The sequence below is a fragment of the Callithrix jacchus genome, chromosome 13 (assembly GCF_049354715.1).
Source record: "Callithrix jacchus isolate 240 chromosome 13, calJac240_pri, whole genome shotgun sequence".
Classification (NCBI taxonomy): Eukaryota; Metazoa; Chordata; class Mammalia; order Primates; family Cebidae; genus Callithrix; species Callithrix jacchus.
In genome coordinates this window covers 30,411,188-30,423,388 of record NC_133514.1, presented here as the reverse complement: position 1 = coordinate 30,423,388, position 12,201 = coordinate 30,411,188, and the positions used below count along the sequence as shown (strand labels likewise).

General features: G+C 36.5%; 1 protein-coding gene across 4 annotated transcripts in view; it reads right to left on the bottom strand.

The window, feature by feature from the left end:
• The window catches only part of TNKS (tankyrase), a 193,974-nt gene that overhangs the window by 12,616 nt on the left and 169,157 nt on the right, over nucleotides 1–12,201 (bottom strand). For 2 of the 4 annotated variants that reach the window (XR_013525585.1, XR_013525586.1), the window contains exons 21-26: nucleotides 9,002–9,120; nucleotides 7,070–7,190; nucleotides 5,783–5,880; nucleotides 4,171–4,245; nucleotides 3,187–3,292; nucleotides 2,557–2,743 (exon numbers count right to left, since the gene is read on the bottom strand). Coding sequence is in view for 1 of the 4 variants with exons in the window: in XM_002756912.6 (XP_002756958.2) it covers nucleotides 2,557–2,743; nucleotides 3,187–3,292; nucleotides 4,171–4,245; nucleotides 5,783–5,880; nucleotides 7,070–7,190 (587 nt within the window). In the remaining 3 variants the exon portion in view is untranslated. The remainder of the gene's footprint in view (nucleotides 1–2,556; nucleotides 2,744–3,186; nucleotides 3,293–4,170; nucleotides 4,246–5,782; nucleotides 5,881–7,069; nucleotides 7,191–9,001; nucleotides 9,121–12,201) is intronic. The other 2 variants (XR_613140.5, XM_002756912.6) reach the window with 1 other exon arrangement.

The following is a 12,201-nucleotide window of genomic DNA, read 5'->3' as shown; positions in this document are numbered from 1 at the left end:
GGAAGAAAGTCTATCATATATATTAAGGGTTGGCAAACTATAGCCCCTGGATCAAATCCAGCCTGCCACCTGCTTTTGTAAATACATTTTTATTGGAACACAGCCATGCATTTATTTACATATAGTCTATGGTTATTTTGCACTACAAGGGCAGAACTGAGTTACTGTGACAGGGATTGTATGACCTGTAAGACCTAAAATAATTATCATATATCCCTTACAGAAAATGTCTGCCAATCCCTAATAAAAGCAAAAAACATTTTAACTAATTAGTACAATTGGTCACACTGTTCAATGTAAACAATTATAATTCAATCAGAGTGTTTTTAGTAATGGAGTATAATCTTTGTGTTATAACTAACCAGGGATTTTATTTTGAGTCAACTAAAATTTGTGCTGGATCCAGGATAACTAAGTCTTATCTGGACTGGCTTTTTGAGTTGGATGCTATTGATGATCCTCTGGGATGCTGGCTTGGTCAACTATATTTTCTTGCAGGTCCCAGAGGAAAGTGCTTTGTTCTCCATCAGAAAGAGGCTTTTTGAGCCGTATCTCTACATTTGCGGCAGTGGTATGTTGTCATTAGATTCTGTGTGCTCTCTATTGTGTCACACAAAGCTGAACCTGACAGGCCCTGGTCTTCTGCTTCCTGCACCAGGGTTTCCCTGTTGCTGCTGAGGCAGGAGATGACATGGGACCTGCTCAGCTAGCCGTGAGCTGCAGCTGTAGATGGGCAAGTGGAGTGCTGGCTCAGCTCTGCTCACTGGCTTGCCAGTGTGTAATGCACCACTACAGGCAAGCAACAGATACTGCAGCCTAAATCTTAGGGGTACCAATTAGCCCTATGGGGCAAATTTTGGCAAATGCAAGATAGGAGCCAGCAGATAAATTCATCTCTTTCTCTCACTGACATACTACTGTTCTGAGATGCTGCAGTTCATACAGCCCCTTTGGAGATGTCTCATGGACTGAGCAATCGACTCAACTCACTGTGAGACTCTGGCCAGAGCTCACTGACGCACCACACTGTGGTTGCTCTGCTGTCTTCTCTACCTCAATTTTTTTCGGGACCTCATACCTGCTTCCCTGGGGCTGCTCTAGCCAATCAAATACTGGTCACTTACTTTTGCTTTACACTCTGTTTTCTAGGAAATCCTGGCTAAGACTTAAACTTGTGTGTCTAATTTTAATATGTGACTGTTAATCTTCATTGAGATTCACTTTTATTGCTTATTTAGGCTCATTTTTGTCTCCAGAGAAATTAGGTTTGAAGCATCAAAAAAAAAAAAAAAAAGAAAAAAAAAGAAAAACGTTTACATGCTATATATTCTTGAAAATTTCTCTGTATTCTTAATCACAGAGGTCTTAATGGAAGGAAGTTTCCTTCTGGACATATGACATCCAACTCATCAGAATGGCTAATGGCAATAATTTTGTTGAAAACACAACTGAGAGATAAATTTTAAGGTTAATAATCACAATGAATTGCAAGGTTATGGGGGCTTTTTTTATTCCTAGAGATCCTTGTTCTGAAATTATTTGGGTGTTTTTAAGGTCTTAACCAAATTATAAAATGTGTTATTAACCTGGGTTTGCAAAAAGAATGCATTTGGTAACTTTACAGAAAAATGTAATAAATTCCAATCTTTGTATAATTATTTTGTATTTTTTCGTTGCCAAGGAAAGCGACAGTATTTATTTATTTACTTTTTTGCCACTGACATCAGAGAGAGTATACCATTGTTCTCTCTGATTTTTGAGTTTTAAAATCCTATTAACAGGCCAATATTCGTTGTTTGCTATTAATTCCAAGTTGATATTTTAAGTTGCCAAGGCTAATTATATATCCTGCCTTAAAACAACATCACCGGCAACATCAGAAGTAAATTAAAGAGTCTACCTTAGAAGTATGTGTGTCTTTGTTCAAATGTGACTAGAGCTAGTGGTTCTGTGTTCTACAGAAATCATCCTTAGCCTTGCCCTATTCTGATTACACAAAGCAAGAAAAGTGAAATCCAGGAGAGAGCCAATTTGCTGGGAGTTTTATTATATAACCCATGACTGGAAGACATCTACCTGGTTTTTTTCCCCTGGTATCTGCTCTGCTGTTATTGCTCCTGTTAGGGCAGAGGCTGATCAGCTGCTCCCACCCCATCTCAGAGCCAACACGATTTACTGGGATGCAAGACTGAGGATAACCTGTGACTTACTGCAGAGTCTGATAAATGAATTTGGGGCTGGGAACGGTAACTCACATCTGTAATCCAGCACTTTGGGAGGCCGAGGCAGGCAGATCACAAGGTCAGGAGTTCAAGACCAGCCTGGCCCACATGGCAAAACCCTACCTTTACTAAAAATACAAAAATTAGCTAGGCGTGGTGGTAATCCCAGCTACTTGGAAGGCTGAGGCAGGAGAATTGCTTGAACCCGGGAGGTGGAGGTTACAGTGAGCCGAGATTGTGCCACTGTATTGCAGTCTGGGGGACAGAGTGAGACTCTGTCTCTTGGTTCACAACCTGGGGATGGCAAATGTTACACTAAAGACAAGATGCTTACCTATGACATATATAGCATGACCTGTCCTTGTGTGTGGGGCAGCCTGTTCCTCCTCCGATTCCATAAACATATTGGTTGCTTTTTGAGGAGTTTTCAGCAAAATAAATTCCAGCTCCAAACATTCCTCCTATGTATGCATGTCGCTCATCAAACCCTTTATGAATAATGGCATTAATGAAAGGAGAACCTAGAAACACAAAGATAGAAATATTTGTTTCTGAACACTTTTCTAGAAGCTCAATCGCCTGCACACTATTTGCACAGGGCAAGTTAATATTAAGAAATGAATAATGTATAAATGAAAAGTATTTTCTAAGAAGACCTATTATACATAATGCACTAGTACTAAATCACAATAAAAAGAATTCATTAGGTGCACAGTTTGCAATTTAAGTTCTGGAAATAATTTTAGATCAATTATTTTCATTGTATAAGCACTGGAAAGTCTGTACTAATGTGTGACATATTAGAAAGCTGATACTAAGAACTAATTATTGGAACAAAATAATCAAAACAAGCCATTTTTAACACAATCCTATTATAGTCAATTTAACATAGGTTTTTCACTTTACTGTCTCCTGCAAAAGCCCAGGGAGACATCCACCATCACTGCCATGCAGTGAAACTCACCATGAAACAGCATGCGCTCATTGTGATGGTTGTGATTCTCCTCAGATACTTCCTTCTGTCTGTGGCAGAATCGCTCCCTCAATTTCTTGTTGACAACTTTTTGAATCTTTAAGGATGAAGAAGAACAAAACATTATCAGTGAAATATGCACTTACAATTTAAAATGACAAGTATGTTTTTCTTTTAGGAAGGTTCAATTTTTATTTTGCTTAAGACATAATTTAAAAGTGATAAAGCTACCATGTCAGTGTAATTCAGTTAATACTCTAGCTGTTAGTGACAGAATTGGAAGTCATGGTTTTCGTTATTCTATACCCGACCTGGCTATTACCTCTAAATCATCTCAGGATTAAAAAAAAAATAGAAAAGCAAGAAGGTTAAGTTTAGCCTTCTCCTCAGACTTAATAAATTTCAGAAGAGGGAACCTATAAATCTGTATTAAAGAAAAAAAGTTCCCTGGGTTATTTTAATGTGTATCAGTATAACTTTCACAGGTCTGTTAACTCAAAGGGTTAAACCAGTTCTCCACAGATTTTATTCATCTTCATGATACCCCTTTGTAAAAAGCATGAGTCATCTGTTCCATATTACAAATTAAGATATTGAGATTAAGAGATATATATATTCTGGGGTAATTACTGGTTCAATTAGATTGACGATCCAAGACTTTGATGCAACCTTCAAATGATAATAAACATAACTATCAGCTATGGCCTGTACTTGTAGAAGAGCAGGGAGACCAATATCCATGTATCACTAGTGCAGGCTGATCTAGCCTCCTGTTTGTAGCTTTGGTGTTTTCAGAATGTCTTTATTTTTAGTTAAGTATTGTTTTGGGGAGTTAGAGATACTATAGTGAGAAGAGTGATATCTGACTTCAGGGCAGTAGGTGATTATCTTTGACAGTTTGAAAATATGACTTAAAAAACTTTTATCATTGTCTAGATTTGATTTTCAGGCAAGCCTGAAACTTTAAAAACTTACTCGAATGACATTGTATCTGTTGAAGATGCCTCCAGCATTACCACCATCTCTGTGTTCTCGAATTGTACTTTGCATCTATAGAACAAAATAATTAATTTTATAAAAACATGCCAGTGTATAATTCTAATAACATTCCTTTCATTGCTTTCAATATTTCAATTTTATTATTTCATTGATGAGTCAAAAATTCAGTATTAATAAATAAATAGGCATTCACTATAAATTGATGAACAAGTTTAGTGGGTAAGTATTTCTGGTAAGAAAATAATCTCAAACAAAAATATTAAATTTATGCACTTTTTATTTACTTTTAAATAAAAGTTCTGAAGGAGTTTTCTGTAAACACAATGGGGAAACATATAAAAATCACATTAAATCATCTACAATTACCATTTTATCTTATTGAGAAGAATTAACACTGATTAAGTCAAACAAAAACTCCTTATATTCAATTACTACTCAGTGGACAAATGTTAAAAATAAACAATTTTAAAAAGACCAATAAATATTTGTTCCGTAGGTGAAATATTCCACATAATCTCAGTAGTCTTCAGCTTGGGATCTCTAAGAATATCTACAAAGGCCAGGCGAAGCTGACCATAATGTTCTACTAAAGGGAGTAACTTTCTTCTGACCACTCCCTAAATTAAAAGTAATTATGGAAAAGAAAAATGTTTTAAAGACCTAAGTTTCTCAGGGAATTAACTCAATAGAGTGCATTCTTTTCCTTACTGCTTCGCTTATGAAGAGTTATTACATTTTTGACATTATTATCAAAATGTACTAGCAGCTAGGAGAATAATTAGGTACTAAGCCACTGGAACCCATGATGCCTTCTGATAAGCTGCCTAAGTATGAGCTGAAATTCAGCCCTAGAGTCATGGTGCTGAGTTCTCTAATGAGAGTTCTAGCCAGGGAATGAAAATAAAATGTGTACTAATTAAAAAAAAATAATAAGAAAAATTAGGCATAACTTTTTCTTCTTAGGTATTTGCATAACAGAATTAGGTGAATTAGGTAGCTTACTTATAATAATGGCATTAGGCCCTTTGTTTATTATGGTAAGAAGTGAGGCATAAGCAACAGTGGAGAAGGAGTCTCACTGCCATCTGACCACCAGGAGCCTTCATAAGGGCTCAGAATAACTGTGACTGGAGAAATGAAATGTGATGCAGAATAATGAGGCAGACCCAGAAGCATATGTGACAATTAGGCATATTATTTTATAGTCACATTTATAATTGCATAAAAACAAGGATGAAAAGACATATGCTCTCTATGAGGCAAGAGTTTCATTTCGTATCATTCTTAGGTGGGACTATAAGAAAATAGTTCTAATAGGCTCCTTATTTTGCATGAATTTCAAGAAAATCTCCAGAATAAAAAAACAGATGGGCCCCACTCATTAGAAAACCCAGGCTTATAATGTGAAAACCATGTGAAACAGTCATATTTTAATTTTGGCAATATTCTACCACGATGGCTAAGAAAGACTGATTAATAGGCACGTGACCCTGACCGCAAGGCAATGTAAGACGAGGTTATTTCTAGAAAAACAGGTTTATCCACAGATTTCAAGAAAAGCAAATGAAAGTTTTCTGATGTATATTACCTCTTCTTCTACTGACTGATATTCTTTATCTTCTGGAGCAAGATCCAGCAAAATCGTTCCCTGATTAACACAGTGAAAAGTCAAATAAGGATTGGTGCCTATAGGAGAGAAAAATTAACGTATGAAACAAAAGTCTGCACTACTTTTAGAAAAAACTTCATAATAAATAATTGACATTTTGGAACAAGCCTAAACTGTTTGCAATTTGAACCTGATAAATCAGGTTATTTTAAACAAATTTATTCAAATCCAGGAGATAAAAATGGAGATGTTTGGGAATTGATTTTATCTGTTCTTATGGAGTTTCTTGTACATATCGCAGGGTTCGACAAATATTTGTTGAATTAAACTCTATCATGAACATATATGAACATATATCTGACACAAAAGAAAAACATACACTGACACCACAATGTAGTCAGATCTAAAATTTAAAAATTATCCTCTAAGAACTCTTGTAAGATGGCTTGAAATAGCCACTTACAATTGCTTTAAAATATGTTATCTTTGTTAGTTTCATGGATGAACTAAAATACAGATAAATAAGCAAGACTCAAGCACAGAATCTTCCAGTTTGAATTTCACATCACTCTTGTAATTTGATTAGCTCTGTAGATTAACTGACTGATTCAAGTTGTTTCCTTTCTCTTCCTTTGCTTTCCTATGGTCAAAGTGCTTCTAACAAATAGAGAAATGGATAAACACAGAGGGGAAAGAGGCTTGTAACAGCAAAGTAAGATGGAAAAAGACAAAGCTGACAGTCATGGGGGAGGGAGAAGGGTTTAAGATAAGAAAGGTTACATTGTGAAAAGGCATGTTAGGAAATGTTCAGTTCTATCCTAAAAGCAACAGGATTCTTTCTATTACAGGGGTTTAAGCAATGGAGTGATATGATCATATAATCATTATGAAAAGACTGTGTTCACATTGCAGAGAAGATACTGGAAAGAAGCAAATGTGAAGGCTGGAGATAAACCAGGAGGTAGCTGGGACAATCCAGGAGACAAAATGGTGGCTTGGATCAAGTGACAGTCATGGGAAAGGACAAAAGTACAGAGATTCCAGAGAAATTAAGGATACGAAATGTCGGGAAAGAGGGAAGACTAACTCTCAGATTTTTAAAGCTAGAGGGAACACGAGGCCAATAACTGAGATGGGGAAGGCACAGGAGGTACTACAACAGTTCAGTGAATGGTTCTGGGGTTAGAGTGCCTAAGTTCAACTGTCAGCCCCAACTCTACCTTGTACCACTAATTTCTGAAATTTGTTTTTTCCTGAACAGCTTACCTTGTTGTCCACCTAAAAGTCTTTCTACTCCTTTGATTAATTTGTGGCGGTGCCCATATGCATTGATGCCTATTTCTTTCAACTCTTCATGACCCATATCAGCCAACACATCTAATGTAATCTGAAAAATGAAAAACATTAGTAGTGAAATCTTTAACAGTTCCTCATAGGATAAAAGCTCTTCCATTTGTCTACAATGCTAGGATTACCATTCAAATTATGAAAATTCTTTGTTTCCTTTATAAACATGAGCTTACAATCTTTTTAAAGTTGCCTTGAAAGACTCATCAGCATTTTTTCTTACTTAAAGTACTCCTAGATTTGCTTTTGGTCCATGAGAATTAAAAAGGGAGAAACAATACCATAGAAATATAAAATGATCACTGCCATATTTCCTTTTGATTATTTCATCCTATTATCTCCTGCTTGCCTCAAGATAGAGGAGGAATCAGTAGTTTGAAAATGGGAAAACAGTGCAGGAAAAGGAGAAAGCAGTTTTTAGGTGAAGATAAGGAAGAACTTCTCAGTGCTAAGAAACACTCAAGCCTGGGACAGGCTGCCTTAGAAAGCAGTGAGATTGATATCTCAAGTATTTAGTTAGATTACAAACTGATTTATATAGAGGCTACATTTTAAAATTCTAGTTTGGACAAGAAAACAGTACACGGTTTTTCAGCTCTCTTATAAATTAGACTTAACAATCCCTTCTGCTTAAAATACATTCTATTTTTATACAACATAGTGGTTTTTAATTTTTGATTATTCATCCCTGTAAAACGGAGATGATTAGTTGGCTCAAAGTCACCTAATTCCTTTATGAACTGAAGTAGCGTGACTCTACTACCACCCAGTGGCTATGTTCTGAACACACATGAACTTGGGTAGCCACATTTCTTGAAGGCTGAACATGCAAATCCAAATACCAGTCTACGAGATTAGTCTTTGATTTTCCTATTCCTTGGAAAACCAAGAAATTCGTTTATAGACACTCCTTTTCCAACTCAAACAAGATAGCTTTTTTCCACTTTTAGCTTGCATGTAACATTCAAAAAACTGACAAATTAGGCCTAGAGCTCTGCTGATTTTTGTCAGAATAAAATATGAGTTTGACCTTTCCAGTGAAATGAGCATGCATCACTCACTCTTTGGAAATAATTTTCTATATTGCTTCTAAGTGGCCATTTAAGCAATAATTGCTTCATTGCAAAAAGCAGGCAATCACCCAAAAGAAACTTTTCGGCAAAGCTTAAAAAAAAATCTGAAATACACATCTTTGAGACAGAATAGTTCACCAAATAGGAGGAGCCTTTACATTCTTAGCTAGATATGATTTTAATACAATTTGGAAACTATTTTATGGATGTCCCATTTTTTTCCTCTAAATATTCTAAACTAAATTCAGTTTAAAACCAAGAGTTTCATATCTATGTGGTAACTTCAACTCAGAGAATCCTCAGTTTTCTGAAGTGATACATATAGTGCGTATCTGGAGGAAGTAGATACCAGGCCAGCAAAACACAATATTCTCTACAATGTTCTAGAGGAGTAATGGAGAATATTTAACATATTTATTCATTTTATAGCTCCAATCATAAAATGAATATAAAAAACCCAAACCAAACCAACAAAACAACCCAAAGAGACTGATACTTAGTCACTTAGTTTAGAAGGCAAGGCCTCACATCTACTGTGAAAAGTGGTCTCCTACCTCCTGGTATTTGTACCCTCACTATAATCCCTTCCCTATGTGGGACAGACTTACGAACTCACTTCTAACAAATACAATACAGCAGAAGTGATGGGAAATTACTTTTTACATTAGGTAATAAAAAGACCATGGCTTCCATCTTGGGCACTCACTCTTTGGACTGCTCACCCTAGAACTGGCTGCCATGCTATGGCAGCCAGACTCAATGATTCTCGCCTCCTTACATCATATCCTGTGTGCTCCCCTCCTCTGGAGTGCAGGCTTGCCTAGTGACTTGCCTCTAACCAAGCAAATACAGCAATGGTGATGAGAGGTGACTAGCAGATCTTCTTTCTCTTGCTGGCTATGATAAAGCAAGAAACCATGTTATAGAGGGCCACATGGCAAGGAACTGAGGGCTTCAGTCCAACAGGCTGCAAGGGACTGAATCCTGCCAATAATCATGTGAGAATGTGGAAGGGGATCCTTCCCCAGTGGAGTCTTTAGATGAGATACTGGCCCTGGCTAACACTCTATAGCCTTGTGAAAGACCGTGAAGCAAAGGACACAACTAAGCTGTGCACAAAATGTGTGCTGTTTCGAGCTGCTAAATTTGCAGTAATTTATCAAGCAGCAACAGTAATACTCCATAAGGTGACTCTGTGGAGAGGCCCACAGGGGAGGAATCAAGGCCAGTCAACCGACACCATGAGCAAGCTTGAAAGTGGGTCCCCGTCTTTGCCAGGTGAGTCTTCAGGTGAGACTGCAGACCTGGCTGACAGTTTACTGCAGCTTCAGGACAGATCTTGAGCCAGAGGCACCCAACTAAGCCATGCTTTGATTCTTGACATACAGAAACTGTGGGGTAATTCACATTTGTTATTTTAAGGCATTAAGTTTTGGGTAACCTGTTACATAGCAGTAGATAAGTGATCTACCTATGCTATCTTGGCATTTATCTAGTTAGATACTTAACAGTCACACAAAAGGAATGACCATGAAAATAAGTAACTAAAGAAAAAAAGAAAATGTTTATTAGGCTATGAAGAATAGAAGTGATGAAAAGCTATTAACCTGTGAAATCTGAAAAACAAAAAGTGAATGGCACAACTTTATATTCTTGCAACTGAATATAAATATGCATTGTTCTTGCAAAATTCGTCCATTCAATATTTCCTGTGTACTTGCTATATATTAAGCACAGTTCAAAGCACTTTATTTACATTATTACCTCATCTAATCCTTACAATGATGGATAATGAAGTACTATTGATGTATTTATGAGGTTACTGGTACTTACAGAAGTCATATAAATAGCACACAGAAGAACTGAGATGTATAGCTGTATCTATTTTTCCCTGTTTATATTATTTAAAAGGATGCCTAGAAGGTTGAAATGATTAAACTTTAAATTTAGTTGCACTGAGTTACATGGTGGCCAATATATGTGTCCACATTTTTAGCAGGCAGTGGCCACTGAAAATCCTTAAATTAAAAGCTAAGGAATTTAGATTTATGTTAGCTCATTCACACATACAATGTTTAATAAGCTCCTTCTTTATGCTATACGTTTCTTTAGAAAGTAACTGAACATTTCATTTAATTCTAAAACGACCCACTATAGTCGGAAAATTACAAAGTTGATCCAAATAACTGATAGTAAAAGAGTGGGGCCATGAAATAGAGTGCTAACCAAAGTTCATGCTATTTACTTGAGATAAGAAACAAATGCAAAATGGGTCAATGTCTTGGGAGAATCCCTATGGGAACTCTGGTCAAGGCTGCAAGGAGGGCTGGGAAGGAAGGAACAGGAAGGAGATGAGAAAAGGTTCTCAGAAGAAGGTGGTAATTCAGCTAAGCAGCAGGAGTTAATTAGTCAGGGGAAGGCGGGAAGGGTGCTTAAGACAGACGGAATAGCATGTGCAAAGGGAAAATCAGTTAAAAGAACACAGAGTATTTGAGGGACCTTAAGTACTGTAGGTCAAAATGGTTACAGGAGAATGTGTATCAAGGATTAAAAGGAGGGAACGGCAGAGCAGTAGGCACTAAGAAGATCTTAAAGGGTCTTATTTATCAAATTAAGGGGTTCAGAAGTATACCAAAGGCTGTGGGAAGTATTTTCAGCAGAGTAATATGATCAAAGTTGTACTTTAGGAGGATGAGATTGTTGGTGCTGAAGGGCAGATTTGGAAGGGAAAACAACTGGGAACGAGATGGAGATGCAGTGGCATGGAAAGGATGACTCTGAAAGCAACTGGAGAACTGTATTTACAGGGCCTGTTAAATAGAAATGGCTAAAAAAGAAAAAGGAATGAAAGTAATTAAAAACTATTCCAAAATTCTGCAGCTGGGTAACTACAAGACTATTGTATTAAAAAAGAAATGGAAGTATCTGGAGGGAAATGGTTAGTTGGATTTTAGACATGTTGCTTCAAGATTCAGGGATTTTATATGTAGCTCTATCAGCTGTTAGACATATTTCTCTGAAAATCATATTTAAATTAACTTGCTCCTTTTTTTAAACCATGACTTAGTTATTATACCCAGGAAATTGCAAGTTTGTTGGGCTAGTTATTTCTATCTAGTATACATTAAAACAAAATTATAATCTTAAGAATAAAGACTATCCATGCATCAGTTGAAGTCATCTTGCATATAAAGCAAAAAGGTCACTGCAAGAAGGGCTACCGCTAGCTTCTAAGATTTATTTTACCTGGGGTGGGGAGAGAAAATTAGTTTTAATGAAAAAGACCTTTCTCTTGCTTGGGCTTAAAAGGTTATATGGCACAGTAGTACTACTGCAGCAATTATGGTAGTAGTATTATAAAGAACTAACTTTATAATAAGGTTCACAATTAATTTACTGGGGGCCATGCTTTTGTCTTCAAGAATTTGAAATCAAAATATATCTGGTCACTTTCCATGAAAATATACAGGTTAACCATAAAAATGTCCACAAGCAGTCATCCGAGTGATAGGATTTATGTTCCAGGAATTGCAATGTAAATAAAATCTGTCTTTCCCATAGAAAAAGTGTTCATAGTAGGAAGCTATGTTATAAAGGAAGGACCAAAGTCACATGGGTACTATATTTAATTAACTAGAAAGGATATAGGTATATATTATTTAACATAGAACTTGGCAAAGTATCTATGAGAAACGTGAACTTGGAAGTTCAGAGACTTCCAAGAGAGTAACTGTGAAGATAGGAAGTAAGGCTATGATGTGTAGAAGAAGGGTTTTTTTCTGGGACCAGAAATAAAATAACTACATTCCATACCCCACTGGTATCCACGAGGAGGAACAGAGGCAATGAGACATATAAGCATGTCAAAGTATATCAGAAAACAATGGCTCCCTGGCTTAAGCCAAATAGACATGAATTAAATGAATACAATACATGCACCCTCACTCTTCCTCCACTATATAGACATGTTGACCATCA